Source organism: Delphinapterus leucas, chromosome 18, assembly GCF_059928025.1.
Source record: "Delphinapterus leucas isolate spDelLeu-1000000601 "Yukka" chromosome 18, BTC_Dleu_Yukka2, whole genome shotgun sequence".
Lineage (NCBI taxonomy): Eukaryota > Metazoa > Chordata > Mammalia > Artiodactyla > Monodontidae > Delphinapterus > Delphinapterus leucas.
In genome coordinates this window covers 61,378,580-61,400,928 of record NC_143146.1, presented here as the reverse complement: position 1 = coordinate 61,400,928, position 22,349 = coordinate 61,378,580, and the positions used below count along the sequence as shown (strand labels likewise).

Sequence of the window (22,349 nt, the reverse complement as noted above, 5' to 3'; positions counted from 1 at the left end):
GTGCACGAGCTTAGTTGCTCCACAGCATGTGGGATCTTCCCAGACCAGGGCTCGAGCCCGAATCCCCTGTATTGGCAGGTGGATTCTTAACCACTGCACCACCAGGGAAGTCCTCATCTGGGATCTTGTTTGGAACAAATTCTTAACCCTTACCCCAGACCTGTTGCTGAGAAATCTGGGAATGGAGCCCAGCAGTGTGTGTTTTAACAAAGCCAGTTTATTCTGATGCAGGCTAAAAATTTGAGAACTACTAACCCAGAGCAAAGTGTAGTATGAGAAGGTGAATGAGAGTTTGAATTAGACTGGAGTGATACTGAGATTGTCAGTGTTTTCTGGATCACATTCTTAGGACTGAAATCTGATGGGGAATTATTAGTATTAGTTTACACTCTGCATGACTCCAGTTTGGTGTGTTGATGCTACTGGTCACAAGTGAGGTGGGAGGCAAAATGTCAATGGACCACAACTATTGACAACTCAAACGCATGGTTGTATATCAGTAGTGCTATTTTCTTCCTTTTAAACATTAAAAAAATTTTGTAACATTTGATATACAAAAATAGATAATGTAGATATAAGTTTTGAAGCAATAATAAAAGAAATATCCATGAATCCAGTACTCAATTTAAGAACTAGAACAAAAGCTATGTCTCTGATTCCCATCCCTAGCTTCCTACCAGAAGTAATCCACTCCTAAGTAGTGACATTCTTGTTCAATTCTCCTGTCGCTGTACTGGCCATGGCAGGGCTGGGGGACTTGTACCCTGGGGGTTGGGCCTCTGTGTTGTAGTGAAATTGCACGTGTGACTCCAGAGCCAGAGCATGTGTGATTTAATTCCACATATAAAAGAAAAAAAAAAAGTAAGCCACTGTCATAAATGTGTGTAAATCATTACTTTGCTTTTCCAGATTTACCATATATGTCTGTATCCTGAAATAACATAGCATTTAATTTTGCTTGCTTGTTTTTTTGTATGAAATATTCATACTGTATTTGTAACAGAAAAAGATTAAAAAAATTTTTTAACATTTCTGGATTCATTTGTGTAGCTGTAGTTCATTCATCCTCATTGCTGAGTAATTATTGTCTCACAATTCATTTGTTTTCTTTTTAATGAACATTTGAGTTGTTTTCAAAATTTGTTGCCCTTACAAACCAATGATGCCAGAAACCACTTATATATATCTCATGATGAGTATATGTAAGAATTTCTGTAGGATTTATATACCTTGGAGCAGAATTGTTGTGTCCTTGGGTATTTTTCATCTTTACTATATTTTGCCAAATTTTCTCCCCAAAATGTTTGTACCAACTGACATCTCACCAGTTGCTCTACATCTTCATGAACACTCGGTGATGTTATACCTACTAATGTTTTGGCAATCTTGAGTGCAAAATGGTGTCTCACTGTGGTCTTAATTTGTATCTTCCTGAGTAATGAGGTTGACCACCTTTTCATGTTGGCATTATTGTTTTATCTTCTTTGAAATGCCTTTTCTTGTCTTTCTCCTGTCTTCCCAGTGATGTATGAGTACTTTGTATATTCCGGGTATTTATTAATTATTGTTCATGCTTCAAGTATTCTTCTGGTTTGGTTTCTTTTTTCACTTTCTGTGTGGCATCTTTCAAAGAACAGAAATTCTAAATTTTAATGAAATTATTCTTCTGGTTTTAGCATTTTTGTATTATGCTTAAGAAATCTTTCTCCACTTAGGGATCGTAAAGATATTTTTCTTTAAAAACTCACTGTTGCTTTTATAAATTTTCAAACCATCTGGAGTTGACTTTTCTGTATGGTGGTATAGTAGGTATCTAGTTTCTTTTTTTCCCCCACATGGATAATTATTTGGCTCAGGACCATTTATTGAATGGCCTGTCTTTTTCCCAGTTGTCTGCAATGCCATCTCTATCATATCGAGTGTCCATGTATGTTTGGGTTTATTTGAGGGATATCTTCTATTGGTGAATTTATTTTCTACTCTAATCTGTATATACTTTATAATATATCTTTAAAAGTTAGTAATTTTTAAAATTACAGCTAAACATAATTAATAGTAGTAACTTAGTATCAAATATCCAGTGTTCAGATTTCCCCAGCTGTCTTTTATATATAACACACACGAACACGTGCTAATGTATGTATAAATCACATTATAGTTTGTTTGGATCAGTATCCAGATAAGGTCCATGTATTGTGATTGGTTGATATGTCTTTTAAATCTCTGTCAATCTATAGGTTCCTACTCCATTTCCCAAGCCACTCCCCCTTCCCTTTTTGCCTTGTTGCTTGTTGTTGTTAGAGAAATGGGGTTGTTTATCCTGAATTTTGCTGATTGCAACCTCTTGATGTTTAGTATGTCCTGTTCTTTTTATTTCCTGTAAATTGGTTGTTAAATTTAAAGGCTTTGTACCCTTCCTTCCTTCTTTCTTCCTTTCTTTCTTTCTTTCTTTCTTTTTCTTTCTTTCCTCCCTCCCTCCCTCCCTCCCTCCTTCCCTCCTTCCCTCCCTTCCCTCCTTCCTTCCTTTCTTCCTCGCTCCCTCCCTTCCCCAAGTCTGATTTGTATTTGTATGTATATTTTGAGATATAATTCACATACATTTTCATATCTGCTCAGTATGCTTATTTTTAGCATATTCATACTAAATATGAGTTGTGCAACCATCACCATATCCAATTTTAGAATATTTTCATTACCACAAAAAGGAATGTTACGTCCTTTAGGATTCATTCCCCATTCCCTCCTCCCCCCCAACTAATCTTCCTCCCTCCCTTCCTTTCCGTGCAGCTAGGCATGTGGAATCAGGGATCAAACCTGTGCCCCCTGCAGTGGAAGTGTGGAGCCCTAACCACTGGACCGCCAGGGAATTCCTTAATCTACTTTCTATCTCTATAGATTTGTCTATTCAGGACATTTATATAAATGGAATCATATAATATGTAGCCTTTTGCGACTGACTTCTTTCATTTAGCATAATGTTTTCAAGGTTCTTGCATGTTATTAGTATACGTCAGCACTTCATTCCTTTGTATTGCCGAATGATTCCATTGTATGGATATACCACATTATATGTATGTATTCACCAGTTGATGGATATTTATTTCCACTTTTTGGCTATTGTGGATAGAATTGCTATGAACGTTCATGTACAAGTTTTTGTACAGGCATGTTTTCATATCTCTTGGGTATATACTAGGAGTAGAGTTGCTAAATCATGTCATGACTCAATGTTTTTAACCTTTTGAGGAGCACCCAGACTGTTTTTCAGTGGCTACACCATTTTGCAATCCCACCAGCAGTGTAGGAGAGTTTCCAGTTTCTCCACATTCTCACCAGTACTTAGCTGTCTTCTTTATTTTATCCATTTTAATGGGTGTCTCGTGATTTTGATTTCTGTTTCTCTGATTGCTAATTATGTTGAACATCTTTTCATGTGCTTATTGACCATTTGTTTATCTTCTTTGGAGAACGGTCTATTCAGATCCTTTGTTCATTTTAAAATTGTATTGTCTTATTATTGAATGGTAAGGGTCCATTTATGTCATCTAGATACAAGTCCCTTATCAGATATATGATTTGCAAATCTTTTCTCATTCCATGGGTTGGCTTTTCACTTTCATGGGTAACATATAATTTTTATTAGGTGGTACATAATTTTTATTAGGTGGTACATAATGTTAGGTTCTTTCTTTTTGTGATATTAGCAACCATTGATGAACATTGCCTAGATCCATTAATTTGTTAACTGTTGCAAAGTGGTGGTATTTAAATTCTACAGCTCCTTCTTTATAAGAATTCTGAGTTTGAAGCTAATGTTCCTTCAGCACATTGAAGATTATCATTTCACTGCCCTGGGGCTTCCATTGCTTTTCAGAAGTCAGCTTTGTCATAAATACCTTGAAACATGAATGAACCAGTTGGTGGCAAATTTAGTTTTTATTGTCCCAGAGCTATTGTTTTCTAACTGTATCACCACTTGACAGGCCAATTTTATATCCTTATATAGCCTTCTACCTCCTTCTCCCCAAGTAAAATTTTTACATTTGCTTCAATTAGTGTATTTAGAAAAACAGACTGGGTAGCCCAAGGAACAAGTATATAAATATCTGTATTGTAGAGAATTTTAAAAACAGGGTTATTTAGGTATAGTTTATATATAGTATAATTTTCTCATTGTTAGTATAAAGTTTGAATTTTAGTAAATTTTTCAGTTGTGCAGCCATCACCAAAATCAGTTTTAGAATACTTCCATCACCCCAAAAATTTCCTTCCTGTCCTTTTGTGAAATTATTTATTTATTTTTGTTATAGAGAGTCTTAACCTGGAGTTGATAGAGGCTTTCTGATGGCTCTAAAACCACATGAAATTATATGTAAACAATATGTTCTATAGGGCCTGTGTTTTTTGTTTTTTGTTGTTTTTTTTTTTGCGGTATGCGGGCCTCTCACTGTTGTGGCCTCTTCCGTTGTGGAGCACAGGCTCTGGACGCGCAGGCTCAGCGGCCATGGCTCACGGGCCCAGCCGCTCCGTGGCATGTGGGATCTTCCTGGACCGGGGCACGAACCCACTTCCCCTGCATCGGCAGGTGGACTCTCAACCACTGCACCACCAGGGAAACCCAGGGCCTGTGTTTTGAAAAGGGCAAAATTTTAATAAAGTGTCAATTATACAAATGCAGGCTTCTCTTGTCTTTAGGGTTGACTGGGGATATACAGATTACTGTGTTGAAAAGTTACATAGGACAGTATGACTATGCTACCAACTGGATGCACATTTAGGTTCATAAATTTTAAAAAATTTTTATGGATTGCTTTTTCTTAAAGTTTAATTTTGTCATACACATATATAATTCTTTTTCGTACGGTTCTAAAGTCAAATGTAGCCTAGTTTCCTTGAGCTCTCTACCTTATTTCCTCCCTATTCCCATATATTTATGTGTAAAATAGTTCTATGCAATCTATTTTATGTATTTCTTTCAGTATTTTTTTTTTTTTTTTTAGAGAAAGCTTTGGGTCTTTTTTTTTTTTTTTCCTTAATTTATTTTTGGCTGCATTGGGTCTTTGTTGCTCCACACGGGCTTTCTCTAGTTGTGGCAAGCGGGGGCTACTCTTCGTTGCGGCACATGGCCTTCTCATTGCGGTGGCTTCTCTTGTTGTGGAGCATGGGCTCTAGGTGCGTGGGCTCTAGGCACGTGGGCTTCAGTATTTGTGGCACGTGGGCTCAGTAGTTGTGGCTCGTGGGCTCTAGAGCACAGGCTCAGTAGTTGTGGCACATGGGCTTAGTTGCTCTACCGCATGTGGGATCTTCCCGGGCTAGGGCTTGAACCCGTGTCCCCTGCATTGGCAGGCGGATTCTAAACCTCTCCGCCACCAGGGAAGCCCTTTCAGTATGTTTTTTGATATTTTAGAAGGTTTATATTTTTGTTATGGTGGTTAGTTAGCTTTATTTAGTCCCTTCTCTTTTAGTTATTATCTACTGCTTCCCTATTTTGTGCATTTTGGAAATTGGTAGTGACCTCTTCTTCCCCTCCTCCTCAGCATCTGATGTAAAATATACCCTTTTTTTAGAAAGGTTTTTTTAAAAAAAGGTTTGCTTGTTTATTTATTTATTTTTGTGGCTGTGCTGTGCAGCTTGTGGGACCAGGGATTGAACCGTGCCCTCGGCAGTGAAAGCACTGAGTCCTAAACCACTGGACCGCCAGGGAGTTCCCTTTAAAAGTTTGTAAAAATTGACCTTTATTTTGAGATAATTGTAGAATCACCTGCAATTGTAAAACACAATACAGAGAGACCCTTTACTCAGTTCCCCCAATGGTAACGTCTTGCAGCTTTATAGTAAAATATTGATATTTACACAGTCAAGCTATAAAACATTTCCATCACCACAGGGATCTCTCATGTTGCCATTTTGTAGCCATGCTCACTTCCTCCCATCCTGCCCCCTCCTCAGCCCCTGGCAACCACTAATCTCTTCTTCATTTCTATAATTTTGTTAGTCCAAGAATGTTATGTAAATGGAATTATATGGTATATAACCTTTTGGCATTGGCTTTTTTTCTCTTAGCATAATTCCCTGGAGATTCATCCAAGCTGTCGCTTGTATCAATAGTTTATTCCTTTTTATTGTTGGATAGCATTCCGTGGTATGGATGTACCACAGTTTTTTTAAACTGCAAAGAATGTCTGGGTTCCAGGTTTGGGTTATTATGAATAAAGCTTCTATAAACACTTGTGTACAGGTTTCTTGTGAACATAAGTTTTCATTTCTCTGGAATAAATGTTCAGTAGTTGCTAAGTCCAGTGTATTTGCATGTTTAGTTTTTTAAGAAATTATTTTCCGGGGGCTTCCCTGGTGGTGCAGTGGTTGGGAGTCCGCCTGCCGATGCAGGGGACACGGGTTTGTGCCCCAGTCTGGGAGGATCCCACATGCCGCGGAGCGGCTGGGCCCGTGAGCCATGGCCGCTGAGCCTGCGCGTCCGGAGCCTGTGCTCCGCAATGGGAGAGGCCACAGCGGTGAGAGACCCGCGTACCGCAAAAAAAAAAAAGATTTTCCAGGTATCGTTTTACATTCCCACCAGCAATGTAGGAGTTTCTCCACATCTTCCCCAGCATTTGTGTTGTCTCAGTTATTTAATTTAGCTGTTCTGATAGGTGTGTAGTAATAACTCATTTTGGTTTTAATTTGCATTTCCCTAATGGCTAATAACATTGAACATCTTTTCATATACTTATTTGCCACCTGTATATCCTCTGATGAAATGTCTCTTCATTTCTTTGGCCCGTTTTCTAATTTAATTGATTGTGTATTCTAATTTTGAGTAAGAGTTCTCTGTATATTCCAGATACCAGTCCTTTATCATATATATGTGGTTTGCAGATTTTTTTTTTCTGTTTCTAGCTTGTGTTTTCATCCTCTCCACATGGAAGCTTTCTCAGAGCAAAATGTTAACATTTTGATGAGGTCCAGTTTACCAGTTATTCCTTTTGTGGATCATGCTTTTAGGGTCAAGTCTGAGAACTCTGCCTAGTTCTAGATCCTAAAGTTTCTTTCTTAATTTTCTTCTAAAAAATTAGTTTATAGTTTTACTTTTAAGCATGATTCATTTTGTTTTATTTTCTGTGTAAGGTATGAGTCTTAAGTTGAGGTTCATATATTTGTCTATCAATATCTACCTGAACAGCATCATTTGTTGAAGAGTCTAACTTTCCTCCATTGAATTGCTTTCATACCTTTGTCAAAAGTCAGCTGAGCATACTTGTGTAGGTCTGTTTTGTGTTCTCTGTTCTATTCCATTGATCAGTGTATGTATTTCTTCACCAATATCACACAAGTGTTTATTACTATAGCTATATAATAAATCTTGAAGTTAGATAGACTGATTCCTCCCACTTTTTTTTCCTCAAAATTATTTTAGCTATTCTAATTACTTCGGCTTTCTGTATAAACTTTAGTATTACTGGGATTTGAAAGCAATTATGCTAAGTCTGTATATCATTGTGAGGAGAATTGACATCAAATTGAGTCTACCAATCCATGAACACAGTGTGTCTCTCCATTTTTTTTTAGATTCTTGAATTCCTTCATCAGTGTTGTATCATTTTCAGCATCTATATCCTGTACATGTATTGTTAGGTTCGTACCTAAGTATTTATTTTTTTGAGAGCTTATTAATGATATTGTTTGTATTTTTAATTTTGATGCCCATGTGTTCATTGCTAGTATATTGCTGGAGGAATCAGACTCTCTGCCTTCAGACTATACTACAAAGCTAAAGTAATCAAAACGGTATGGTACTGGCACAAAAATAGAAATATAGATCAATGAACAGGATAGAAAGCCCAGAAATGAACCCACACACCTATGGTCAATTAATCTGTGACAAAGGAGGCAAAAATATACAATGGAGTAAAGACAGTCTCTTCAGTAAGTGATGCTAGGACTTCCCTGGTGGTCCAGTGGGTAAGTCTCCGCTCTCCCAATGCAGAGGGCCTGGGTTTGATCCCTGGTCAGGGAACTAGATCCCTCATGCATGCCGCAACTAAGGGTCTGCATGCCGCAACTAAGAAGTCCGCATGCCACAACTAAAGATTCTGCACACCACAACGAAGATGCTGTGTGCTGCAACTAAGACTCAGCACAGCCAAAATAAATAAATAAATATTAAAAAAATAATAAATGGTGCTGGGAAAACTGGGCAGCTACATATAAAAGAATGAAATTAGAATATTCTCTGTATTTTTAATTTTGATGCCCATGTGTTCATTGCTAGTATATAGACATACAAACAGATTTTTATATTTTTATCTTGTATCCTGTGACCTTGTTGGACTCACTTATCAGATCTGCCATATGTGTGTGTGTATACATATCTGACATCCAGAGGCATCTGTCTTGTCTTTTCTCTTCTTTTCTTTCTTTTGAAATCCATTAGTCTTTCTAATATATCATGGTATTGGTTTTTCTGGGTTGATTTCCCAGGTACATTGTGTGCTTTTTCAGTATTTTATTTCAAGTCTTTCAGTTTCAGGATATTTTTCCCTTTAATTATTATCTTTATTGTCACTTTAATTCTAATAATTTTCACCTTCATTTCTTTTTTATTAAAATTTTAGTTCTTTGCACATTCTGTATCTCTTAAGCATTACCTGTTGTGTTATTGTTCTTGGTTAGGTTTCCTTTCTGAAATATTTTTTTCTTTTATTTCAAATTCTTTCCTGATTTCTAGTACCTCATTACCGAGTGTTTCTAATTCTGATTATAATGTTCTTTCACATCTTCTATCATTCTCTAGGATATAATTTTTACATGTTTTGTTGGTACAGCTTTTTGGTAGTCTTTTATTGCATCATTCTGCTCCTTGTGTCTTATGGCATAGAATTTGACCCCAATCCTTTTATATGTACACTTTATAATAGGTTTTCCTGAACTCTTTGGAGTGAGTGGGGGGTCAGAATAGCTTTTCTAGCTTTACCACTCTAGATCCCCTTCTTCTGTTTTTTTTTAAGTGATTAAATAAAAATATATATATATATATATATTTATTTATTTATCTTCCTATTTTCTGAGATCTGGCTCTTGTTTCACTAACCCACTTTTATCTGGATCCTCTCTTTACTTTGCCCCAATTGAGCATGTCTTGATAACTTGGAATTCTTTTTTTGTTTGTTTGTTTATAAATTTATTTATTCATTTATTTAATTTTTGGCTGCATTGGGTCTTCGCTGCTGCACGCGGGTTTTCTCTAGTTGCTGAGAGCAGGGGCTACTCTTTGTTGCGGTGAGCGGGCTTTTCTTTGCGGCGGCTTCTCTTGTTGCGGAGCATGGGCTCTAGGTGCGCAGGCTTCAGTAGTTGTGGCTCGTGGGTGCTACAGCGCAGGCTCAGTAGTTGTGGCGCACGGGCTTACTTGCTCCGCGGCATGTGGGATCTTCCAGGACCAGGGCTCGAACCCATGTGCCCTGCATTGGCAGGCAGATTCTTAACCCCTGCGCCACCAGGGAAGCCCAGATCACTTGGAATTCTTTTCCCGGAAATTTATTTTCAGTTATAGGGCTTTTTCCAGGTAGGGGGACTTCAGCCCCTTGTTTTTGAGTCTACTCTCGTCATATTTTACAACGTTAGCATGTGCAGAAGATCCCTTCCATTTGCAGCTATTCTCAAATTGCCTTTCTAAACTCTAACAATTCATGATTTGGGGTTCTCCTCCCCTCAAGTCCTTCAGTTACCCAGTAACTTCTGCTCTTGTGTTCCCTTCTGCAGATACGCTGAGCCCATGTGAGTCCTATAGTTGGTGATTTAACCAGATCCTTCTTGTATTTGAGAATTCGTGGGGTTACTTTGTCACCCAGTCTTGTAGATTTTATCCATGGGGTTTTGGTTTGGCTGTCCTGGTAACTTTTTTTTCAGCCGTGTGGCATGTGGGATCTTATTTCCCCTACCAGGGATTGAACCTGCGCTCCCTGCATTGGAAGCACAGAGTCTTAACCGCTAGACCGCCAGGGAAGTCCCATCGAGAGGTTTTATTCAAGAGAATGGCAACACAGGTTTGCATTAAAAAAAAGAATGATCTGGCTGCATTGTGGAAAACTGATTCAGTGCATAGAAGGAGACTAGTAGTGATCCGGGTGACATGTGACATGATGGTGGCTTAGTCTAGGCTAGTGGCAATAAAGCTAGACGGTTTGAATCCTATTTTGGTGACTCCATTGGATGTCAGAGAATGAGAGAGTGAGTAGACATGGATGATCTCCCAGGATAGGGGTTCGTGCAACGGTTTGGATGATTGCACTGTTTCCTAATATTGGGAATATTCATGGAATCGTAGGGGGTGTTGTTTTGGGAGGGGAAGATGGGGGAGCAGGTGTGATATTTATAAGCAGCTGAGTTTGAGGCCTTAAAATTATCTGTCCTCTAATCCTAAACATACACACGTGCACACATATTTTAATTCTTCAGCGAGCCTTTTCCTGACCCTCTGATCATGTCTTCTTCTGATATAGAACTTTATTATTTACTTTCCTATCTTAACATTTAACACACTCGTGTTACTGCTTATTACTACCATCTTTTTCCCTAGAACAGCTGCTGGCAAACTTTTTCTTAAAAGGAGAGATAGTAAATATTGTAGGCTTTGTGGGCCAAGAGACAAAAATTAAGTTAATGTAGACACAATATCATTTATAATGTAACCACTTAAAAATATACGAACTATTCCTGTGGGGTCCTGCAAAAATAGACAGCTTGCCAGAATTGGCCCATAGGCTGCAGTTTGCTCACCACTGTACTAGACTGTAATTGCTATACTTGCCTCCTAGTTGCAGGCATATTGCCCTGGAGCATTTTGGTTGAATTTAGTAAATTTTTATCAAATGAGTGAATATTATACTTACAGATTTGAAGCCCAGGCAAGAGAGCTGAGTAAAGATAGATATTTGGGAGTGGTCTTCAAACAGTAATCGAAGACATAAGAGTAGATGAGCTCACTTGGGAAGAATGTAAGGGAGGAGAGGCCCTAAGAAACCTTTTTCTGTAACTTAAACAGAGAGGAGAATGAGTGATGACTAACTCAAAGGTACTTGTATCATAGATGGTAGTCAGTACCTGTTGTTAACTGACCTAAGCCATTTGGCCATTTACACTCATAGGTTCTTTTGGATGAATAGGAGGCCTTTATATAGATAGGTGAGGGCAATAGGTGGTTTTCCTTAGAAATTTTACTGTCAGTGAGTTACGTTATTTTTTTTCTTTTTTCTTTTTTTTTCTTTCTTTTTGGCCGCTCTGTGTGGCTTGTGGGATCTCAATTCCCCAACCAGGGATTGAATCCTGGCCCTTGGTAGTGAAAGTGCTGAGTCCTAACCACTGGACCGCCAGGGAATTCCCAGTGAGTTATATATAATAAAATAATAAAACAAGCCTTAGACAGAATTTGCTACCCATACAAACATGTATTAGCAAGCAGTCACAAAAAGTCATATAGCTTGTTTTATGGGTTTAGCTCTTTTAGACTCTACTACCTTGTAATAAAACTTCAACCCTCAGCAGATACCAGAAAGACCTGACTAGGATTAGCGGACAGAATCCTCCAAGATGGGGTGGGACACAGGATCAAAAGGAAGCTTAGACCCAGAAACTTCTCTGAAGACAGATTGCAGGGCTTGTCAGATTCTTAAACCGCAAACAGGTAAGAATCAAGATACTTGTACAGTGTTTCTAGTTAATCCGTATATCTTGAAGAATTCCAGTTCAGCAATATAAAATTATTTCCAACATCGTTTATGCTAATTAACAAACACATGTCTAAATTCAGATGTTGATATTCAAAACACTTACTAATTGGGAGCTAACCTCTGATTTGGGCACTTCACATGCTAACTAACCCCCTGTGAAGTGTGGATTCCTAATTTAGAGTACTTCAGAAGTTAACTCATGACTTCTATCCAAGCTGAAGTAGTACTTTAATGGAAATTACAGTGTAGCAGTAACTTGATCATATTTTGGAGGAGATAGGCTGCCTGGGTCTTTTTGTTGTGTACTATCTTATAACAATTTGTAAACAATTAAATGTAATAGTTATTGCAATGAAAATACTTTTTCTTCTCAGCTCTAGTAACAATTGGATTAGATGTTTATACAGGCAAATTTTGACAATTGGTGCAATTCTAATCTTCAAGTGAATAAAGACAGCTTTCTTTACAGAGTGATCAAATAACACTTCATTAATATTGGTATTTGATTGCTCAATATTTATTACAGTTTGTATGATTAATTTATACATAAAGCATTCTCTGTATTGATAGTGTTGAAGCCTAAATGCAGAAACATATTAAATATAGAATTAGATTCAGGGCTCTTTCTTTGTACTGTTGAACCCTATTAGTGATAATAGTTTTATCAGTGCATCATTCCATCACATTAAATAAATGTTACTAATTTGAATTTTGTTTGGCAGTTTTGTTTATATTTAATATATATCTATATTTAAGCACGAGTTTATATCTAGGTTAATATTTCAATGTATTTAACAAAGTTTGTAATTTGTGTTCCATGGGATATTTTTTCCCTGCAAAGAGATTAATTTATCACTGCAGTTTAAGAAAACTTGACAGAGGTACCATAACAAAAGAATCATTAAATAAAATAATAACATACTGAATTTAGCAGTATATTAAAATAATAATATACCATAACATGTAGCCTTTATTCTGAAAATGTAACCATTTATCATATTTGTATGTGTAATAAAGTAATCCATTATATCACTATGTCAAGGGGAGAAGGGATATCTAGTCATTTCACTAATTCCTGTTAAGACATTCCTGATAGAGCCTCTTAGTAAATTGTAGAAGGATACTTCTTTATCTTTTGATACAAAATATCTATCCCAAATTTATTTTCATTTTTATGTGATTTTAAGGCCATGACAATGAGGCATTTACTTTTTTTAAACATGAATCATTTGCAATAGAATACATTAGTTGCAAGCATCAAAAATCAGCTCTGGCTGACTTAAGAGCAAAACCATGATTTATTAGAAGAATATGAGGTGGGGGTTCCGGGCAGACCCTGCCGACTCAGAGAAAGAAGAAGCCTCTAGAGATGGTGCACCTGCAGATGGAGCAAGGTGGTGCCTGCCCACAGGGCCCTGGGGCTCCATCCCCAGGAGAGGCCGGGAGCCGCTCCTTAAAGTTGGGGGACCCCTACAGGCTTTCTTACCTGAGGACCAGGGACGATGAGGACGACCCAGCAGGGCTCCTGTGAGAAGGGCCTGCCATGATGCTTGAGAAGTGCTCAAAAGGTGTCCTGGACCGCTGTGCCCCTGAGGACCCTGCTTCCTCACCAGTGTGGACTCTGAGGTTCTCAAACTGCTGTCCTGGAGCAAGACTCCTTGAAAGGATTGCCAGTACTCAGCGTCTCTGTTACCTTTGCTGGGTGCTTTTTAGAAACTACGGCGGCCTTCCCACCAGGGTTCCACCCAAGCACTTGTCAGAGTTTCTGGTGGCTTCCTTGTGGCTCGTCCGCCTGTCGGCACCTGGCCTCTGGGACACGCCTTCTTCAGGTCTCCTGTGCTCCACCCCCAGCCCGGCTGCTTCTTCCACCTCCTCTGGCTCTGTCCTGGGGCCCTGCCCCTGTGCACTCATCACTTGGGGTCCCGTTGTTTGAATTACTCTCTGGGTGTTCTCTGTGCCCACTACTCTTCAACTTTTCTATTTCCATAATAAAAAGATGAAAAAAGTAGAAAAGTAAAATAAAAGAATATGAGGTGGTTCAAAGAATGAGTTACGGACACCAGGTAACTAGGAACACAGCAAGTTCAGGATATAGGCATGGTTCACTACCTTGTCCAAATGCTTCCTTTGGAAATTAATGTGCTTTTTTTTTTTCTTTCCATTTTGCTCTAGGTTTAGAGTTATAGGGGAGAGTTCTGCTGGCTGAGTTTAAGCTCATGCCCTGTTTTTGCTAGGAGAAAGTGAGATGCTTTAATAGATGGTTCCATCAAGACTGTACACAATGGAGAGTATATAATTCCCCATAGAAACCTGGGTGCAGTTAGGAAACGGGGATGGATCCTAGGCAGCCAAGCTCTACCTCCCACTCCCCACAAAACTAACCAACAGATATCCAGTAAAATAGACAGGAGTTTTGGCTTTTTAACCTCCTGTAGTTCATCATTTAAAGTCTAAAGCTGATTAATCCTTAATCTTTAAAAATAGAATCTTAAATTTAAATCTTAAATGCCAGAGACCTTAATTTATGTACTAGCAGTATCAATATTTAGATACTTATGAAATTTTTGGCTTTCTTTTTAGACAATGCGAAGACACAGAAATGAAGTGACAGTTGAACTGCGAAAGGTAAGAGTGATTTGTGTTTAATAAAAAATAATTAGATTTTTTCTGATGTTAAAATTTTGTATAACTTGAATAATGAAAATACTACAGCAAATTAGTAGGCATCCCTAAAACTACACAGCATAAAAATATATCATTAAATAATTTATAATGGTATACATTTATAGAAGCTTCCATTTATTGAGTTACCAGGCACTGTGTGAAGTACTTTACCACTGTCATTGAGATTCTCACAACATCTGATGAAGTTACTATTGTTTTTTCTTAATAACCTCTTTCTATGTGGGCTATGTGCTAGACAGAATTCCTCCACCTTCCTCATGTAAAAGTTAAATGTGCTTGTTAAAGACACTTTAGAAAAATAAAGTAGAATAATCTTATATCTTACCAATTGAATGCAACTACTGTTAAAATTTCTTTTCTTCCATTATTTTTGAATTACCTTCATTAGATTGTGTTTTCATGCAAGCAGATATTATTTTAAGCAAATTTTAATTACCAGTTAACAAAGTACACATAATAAATTCTGTTTATATACATGTACATTTAAAAAAATAGATTTGAAACTTATTTCTAAATCTTTGTGTTTGTCTTAGATTAGATTTTCTTGATCTAATTCACTCCTAAAACTCATATATTAAATTATCATCTTGAAACTTTGCAGTTTTAGAGAGAAAGAAGGTCTTGATTCTGAGAGTACATACTCTCTCAGTGAGTCACTAGAATCAAATGGACCTGTGCATTTATTTACTCAATAAGTATTATCATACCCACTTTGTGTTATTAATTTTTACTCAGCATCGATGTTATGCTCCTTGGTATAGTATATAGTTCCTGAGACCCATTCTCCTGTACCCCCTCTGCTCCATTTTTTATTAAATTCGAAAAATACTTGCTAATCCCGTGTTCTTTCAACTCCTTAACTTCATGGATACTTACAGATTAACATCAGTGCAAGTTTTTTCAGCTCCTTGGGTCATTTGGACCAGAGAAGTGAACTAAACCTTAGCTTAATAAAGTAAGGTGAGCTCCTTGCCAGTCGTAACACTTTGGACTTAGCTTCTTTTTCTTTTCCTTTTAACTTTTTATTAACATATAACACACCTACAGAAAAGTCAACACAACTTAAGTGTACAGCTTGATGAATTTTCACAAAGTGAACACATTTGTGTAACCAGCTCCTAGATCAAGAAAGAAACGCTACCTGTATCCCAAGGCCCCTTCACAGTTTCTGCTTTCCCCCAAAGGCAACCATTATCCTGATTTCTAACATTATAGATTATTTTACATATTTTGAACTTTATATAAATAGAATGGTGTGTATCCTTTTGTATCTGGTTTTTCATTCATCATGTAAAGATCATTCTCTGTAATAGAGCTGATAGGAATAAAATTGGAATTAAGTAATTATTCATTTGTTGTTATCTCTTCACATTACACCAGCTATCCCCAGATGTGAACCTTCACTTTCCCTTAACTTTTCATGCTTGGAATACAATTCTGAAACTTTTGTATTGGTCTTAGTATTACTCAGAATCCTCTCCTGTTTTAAGCTTTTTCGCCCTTCTGATATGCTTATAAATCTAAGCTATTCACTTATATTTATATTTGGTGATTTGTTCCTTTTATACTTGTGCTGCCCTTTGTATTTAATTTATAGAATTAAAATTTCTTGCTTATCAGAGTACATCTCTTTTTTTTTTTTTTTTTTTGCGGTACGCGGGCCCCTCACCGTTGTGGCCTCTCCTGCAGCGGAGCACAGGCTCCGGACGCGCAGACTCAGCGGCCACGGCTCACGGGCCCAGCCGCTCCGCGGCATGTGGGATCCTCCCGGACCGGGGCACGACCCCGTGTCCCCTGCATTGGCAGGCGGACTCTCAACCACTGTGCCACCAGGGAAGCCCCCAGATACATCTTTTTGAATATTCACCTTGGTTTCTTTAGAGACCGCTTTCTTATCTCCTCTTTTTTTTCCTTCTGGATAACATTATTTCCTTTCCAATTACTATGATTAATTCCTGAAAAATCCTTGTAGGAGGATCAAAATAAAATTAACTGAAGAAATCTCAAGCAGTTCCTTATTTCACATTTCAGAATTCCCTAAGTAAGCAGCAGAAAGTGACCCTTTCCTGAAACAATGCCTATACTTCAAAGCTTAATTGATTTTGATATAATTCTCCAGAGGTGTGTAGAGCCCTTCAAAAGAAGATTCCTCCACTCTTTATGGTCAGAGTGTCTGCCTCTGATTTCAACCTTGCTGTCTCTGTTGCTCCATTGAGGAGACAGTCACAGCATTGTTATTACTGACATTGAGATTCTTGAGAATACAAGAAAGAGAGCTCGTTCCCAGCTTCTTAGATGAGCTCTACACACTTCTGTTAGATGGTAAGCTTCTAAAGTGAAGGTAGTAACCACACTCCCCGACCCCCAACCCCAGTACTCCCAGGTCTCTCTCCTAGCCCATCCCAAAATGCCCAGTCAAATTCTGGACATGTAGTTGGTACTCATTACATGCTCATGTTCAAGAATTTAATTGAATTATGATATCTTAAATTTTTACTTAAATTTAAATCATCTATTGAAGCTTTAAGAAAAACACTTTAGATATAGAACAGTGCTCAGAAGCACTGATCTGTGACAAGTCAGGGAGCTTGTGTCAAAATGTTAAACAAGACACTGCTTCTTTACCACCAAAGTCTTTCTGCCTAAATAAATGAATAATGGAACTAAATGGTGTGTTTATTTTCACAGTTGATTACTAACACAAGTTCCGTATCTTGTAGCAAACCTACAACAAATAATTTGTTCGAGGACATTTAGCCAGTGGCCATACTTTGAATAACACTGATACTGATCTATAAAAATTGAGGGTGAAATCTAGTTATTAATATGTAGTGCTTTACTGGCCTCAGACTCTTTTTGTTTGAACTCTTTTGTTTTCTTTTGTCTCCTTGATCTCTTGCTTTCTTATTTAATTAGGCCCTTATGCATCAACATTTACACAGAAGTCTGTATTTCTGTTTTATATCATGTTGAAAATAGAATTACATAGGAATTAAATAACTTGCATAAAGTCACACAGCTGAAAAATGGCAGAGCTGAGCTTTTAACCGTTATGCTATAATGCCTCTCAATGTAAATGTTTAAGTGAATAATGCCTCATAAATTGAAAATTGATCCAAAACCTGTCACTGGCATTTATAACTTCGGCACATTGTATTAAACTTGATATAATCTTCTCTTGGTGATTGATCAGTCAGATATGCCATAGTACTTTACTGTCATTAGATCTGGGGTTGGGGCAGGTTGAGTTCTTACATAAAGAAAAACGCCACCAAAATGCCCATTGGACTGATCAGATCCAGTACTTGTTTTAGCTGTCTGACTTAAGTAAAATATCTCTTTTTAAAAATAGCCTAAAAAAAAAAAAAGCCTAAATTCCCCATATTAACAAGCTAAAGAGGAAGCGTCATATCATATCAGTTGATGCTGAAAAAGCACTTGACACCCCATTCCTGATAAAACTCAACAAATTAGACATAGAAGGGGATTACCTGGACTTGATAAACAGCATCTACAAAAAACCTCATAGCTAACATCATACTTAATGGTGAAAGACTAAATGCTTTTCCCCTAAGATCTGGGAACAAGACATGGATGTCCATTCTCACCACTCTTATTTATTGTAGTGCTGGAAGTTCTAGCCAGTGCTGTAACTCAAGAAAAAGAAATAAAAGACGTAATTTGGAACAGAAGAAATAAAACTTTCCCTATTTCTAGATGACATGATTATCTATGTAAAAAATGCTGAAGAAGCTCGGTGCTTTGTGACCGCCTGGAGGAGTGGGATAGGGAGGGTGGGAGGGAAGGAGACGCAAGAGGGAAGAGATATGGGAACATATGTATATGTATAAATGATTCACTTTGTTATAGAGCAGAAGCTAACACACCATTGTAAAGCAATTATACCCCAATAAAGATGTTAAAAAAAAAATGCTGAAGAATCTAGAAAAAAGTTTCTAGAACTAATAAGTGAGTTTGGCAAGGTCACAGAAAACAAGATCACACATAAAAGTTAATCACTTATATATGCTAACAATGAGCTTGCAGAAACCAAAATTAAAAGCACAGCGCCATTTATAAGCACTCCAAAGAACATAAAATACCTTGATATACATTAAGAAAACATGTATAGGATCTGTATGCTGAATATTATAAAATGCTGATGAAAGAAATCAAATAAGACTTAAGTAAATGGAGAGGCATATACTGTGGTCATTGACTTAGTAAAGATGCCTGTTCTCAAGTTTATCTGTTTTCAAACTCTCTCCAGGGTTTTTTTGTAGACAGAGACAAGCTTATTCTAAAACGTACATGGAAAGGCACAAGCTCTAGAAGAGCTAAAATAATCCTGATAAAGAGTAAAATAGGAGCAGTTGCTCTACCCAATATTAAGGCTGCTAGAATAGCTACAGTGATGAACACTGTGTGGTACTGGCAGAAGGATAGACATCAGTGGAACAGAGATAGAACCCAGAGATCAGCCCATACAAAAACACCCAACTAATTTAATGGACGAAGGATAGCGTTTTAAACAAATGGTACAGTACTAGAACAATTGGACATCCATAGGCAAAAAGAAAAGAAAAAGAACCTCAACCTAAATCTCACACCTTATACAAAAACACAAAATGGATCCTAGATGTAAAAGTAAAGCATAAGGCTTTTAGAAACAAAAAATTGGAGGAAAATCATCAGGATCTAGAACCAGGCAAAGAGTTCTTATACTTCACCACAAAATCATAATCCATAAAAGGAAAATCGGATGTTAACAAATTTAAAAATTTTGCTCTGTGAAAGCCCATGTGAACAGGATGAAAATACAACCTAGAGACTGGAAGAAAACCACATATCCATTACAGGACTGGTATCTAGCATATGTAATGAACTCTTAAAGCTCAGTAGTAAAAAAAAACCCCAAACAATCCAATTAGAAAATGGGTAAAAGATATGAAGAGACATTTCATTAAAGGAGATATACCAACAGCAATCATGCTGCTGCTGCTGATTAATGCATCATTAGCCGTCAGGGAAATACGGACTAAGACAAACTAAAAGCATGTGTCAGAGTGGCTAAAATAAAAAGACAGTGATAATACCAGATGCTGGTGGGGATACAGAGAAACTGGCTCACTCATACATTGCTGGTGGGAATGTAAAATGGTACAGACACTCTGGAAAACACGCAAACTACTGATAGAAGCAGCAGCTTGCATGAATTTCCAGAGAATTATGCTGGGCAAAAAAAGCCCGTCACAAAAAGATTATATACTGTACGATTACATTCATAGAATATTTTTCAAATGATAAAATTTTGGAAATGGAGGACAGATGAGTGGTTACTGGGGGTTGGTAGGGGCTGGGAGGTGAGAGGGCATTTTCTGGTTTTGGAACTGTTCAGTATCTTGACTATAATGGTGGATACAAGAACATATACAGGTGATAAAATTGTATAGAACTAAATACACATAAACACACATACAGTGAATGCAAGTAAGACAGAAAATCTGAATAAAATCAGTGGATTGTATCAATGTCAGTGTCCTGGTTGTGACGTTTTACTATAGTTTTGCAAAGTGTTACTATTGGGGAAACCTGGGCAAAGTGTACGAGGGATTTCTGCATTATTTCTTGCGACTGCATGCAGATTTACAATTATCTCAGTAGAAGTTTTAATTAAAAAACCCTGAATTAGTAAATTAGAATCCATTTGAAAAGAAGAAAAGCAGCCATTTGTTAAGATCAGTTAAGTGATTCTTCAGGAACAATAATCTGTGTTAGGTTGTTAGATTTTTACCTGATTGATGAACAAGTAATGTTGTTTTTTTCCCTCCAGTTTTCAGTTGAGGTATAACACATTGAGCAGAGTGCCCAAAATGTAAAGATAATATATAAAACTCCTGGGTGAATATTCATGTAACCACCCATCAGTAGTATCACTTCATAAATGTTTATATTGAGGGGAAAATCTGTCTTGTGAGCATTTTTTTTCTACCTCTTTAGAAGCATTTAGATGCAACCAGAGTTGGACTACATCTTAAAAAAAGCAAGCAGTAGAATATATTTAAGAAACAGTCTCTGTAGCCACCACAGTCTCAGCTCTGCAGTCTCTGGGTTCAAATCTTAACTGATATTTCCCAGGTATATAATTTAGTTTAGCCAGGTTCTCTGTGTCCCCATTTATTCATCTGTAAAATAAAGATTTAAGTTTTACAGGACTAGCACTAGATAAAGATTTAAAACAATGAGGGTATTGCTGGATAAAAACAAATTTAATTACTTATTTAAGTTTGAAGTGTGGCTGGTAAATAATTATCTGTCCTTCATCACATATGTAAGAAGTGACTGCTGACTTGTTCCACATATTTAGGTATGGGATTGCAAGCCACTTTTTCTAGATGGAATGAAAAAGAAGAACTTTATATAGAGATTAATAGCAGAATTTGTTAAGTCAAAAAATATTAGGTCAAGTCATAAGAAATTGCCTGTAATTAAGCTTTTTGATCTACGAAGTGGCAATTCCATGTGGTTCAACCAAATGTCAGAAAACAGAAGATCTAAAAAGTATTAAATACATACATGGGATAATAGATTAATAATGGATTTCTAAAGGAACTTTAAAATGGATATAATATGTGTGTATGTGTTTGGAGATAAGGTAGGTGTTGAAACTAAGCCAGTTTCCATATCCTCTGAGCTCCCCTCCCACTTGACAAAAGAAAAAGATACCTTTTATAGGTGCTGAATTTATAGTACAATCTCTAAGACGGTAAAAATCTCTAGGTGACAAGCAGAAGGACAGTTTAAGTTCCTGGTTTTGGTGACGCCGCCTTTAATGGTTAATCACATCACCAGAAACCTGCCCAGAGACTGATTATCTTAACTTGGGTTGTACATATTTTTTTGCTGAGAGTGAAGTATGATTTTCGTGCCCTAGGGTGCCCCAAATGGACTATGTTAGGATGTTTTCAGTTCAAATATGAAGGTTGTTACTTAATTTTTGATAAAAGAAACAACTTACTAAGAAGGTATAATAATATTAAACTTGTGTATGCCCAAATATATGTAAGCCAAAATCGACAAGATTACAAGGAGAAATTTGTCAAAGACATAATCATTGTGGGAGAACTTTTGTCAACAATAAACACACTAGTTAACAGGAGATAGAAAGGTGTAAATAGCTTAATATGTGAATATTATCTAATAAACACATATAAACCCCATGCATATTTGAAAATTGGTTTTGTGATAGTATAAAGCCATAGTTGCTACCCTGTGCAGTGAGGTACCATGGGGCTCCATAGTGAATCAAAGGAATACCTTGGGATATTCTAAATTTTTGTGAGAAACACAGTGACACTTAACATTTCAGATACCACAGAATCATTAGATCTTGAAATAGTTCACAATTTAAACATTACATTGCACTGTTTTTTTCAATCACATATTTTGTCTGAGTGAAATAAAATGATTTTCTTTTAACTTCTGTGTTTTTCCCCCCAAATTACTATTAAGTTGTTTGGACCTAACCACCTGATAAAGGAAACTGTGAGGTACTTCCTTTGGCCTACACTTAGGCCTATAGACTGAGAAACTTCGGGAAACTCTGGTATAAAGTAAATGTCAGCTAATTTCATTGTTGTTCAGACTTCGTTCTCTGATCACAAAACAATTAAATGAGAAATCAGTGAATGAGATAGTTACAAAAACCTCATAATTGTGGGAAAAAAGTAAGTACTTCTAAATACCTTGGGCATCAAGAAATCCTAATGGAAATTAGTTAATACCAAGATATGAACAATAGGAAGATCTACATGTCAGAACCTGTGCAATACAGTTGAAGTGTTAACTTTACAAGAGAAGTTTATAGCAAGTAGAGAATAAAAAAATAGGAATTTAAGGGACTTCCCTGGTGGCGCAGTGGTTAAGAATCTGCCTGCCAGT

At 37.1% G+C, this 22,349-nt stretch overlaps 1 protein-coding gene across 5 annotated transcripts in view; it reads left to right on the top strand.

The window, feature by feature from the left end:
• KPNA3 (karyopherin subunit alpha 3) overlaps positions 1 to 22,349 on the top strand; it is a 91,676-nt gene that overhangs the window by 36,504 nt on the left and 32,823 nt on the right. For 4 of the 5 annotated variants that reach the window (XM_089899584.1, XM_022574790.3, XM_089899582.1 and 1 more), the window contains one exon: positions 14,304 to 14,348. In XM_089899584.1, coding sequence (XP_089755710.1) covers positions 14,304 to 14,348 — 45 coding nt within the window. Of the gene's footprint in view, positions 1 to 10,336; positions 11,678 to 14,303; positions 14,349 to 22,349 lie in introns of those variants that run through there. The other variant, XM_089899583.1, reaches the window with a different exon arrangement.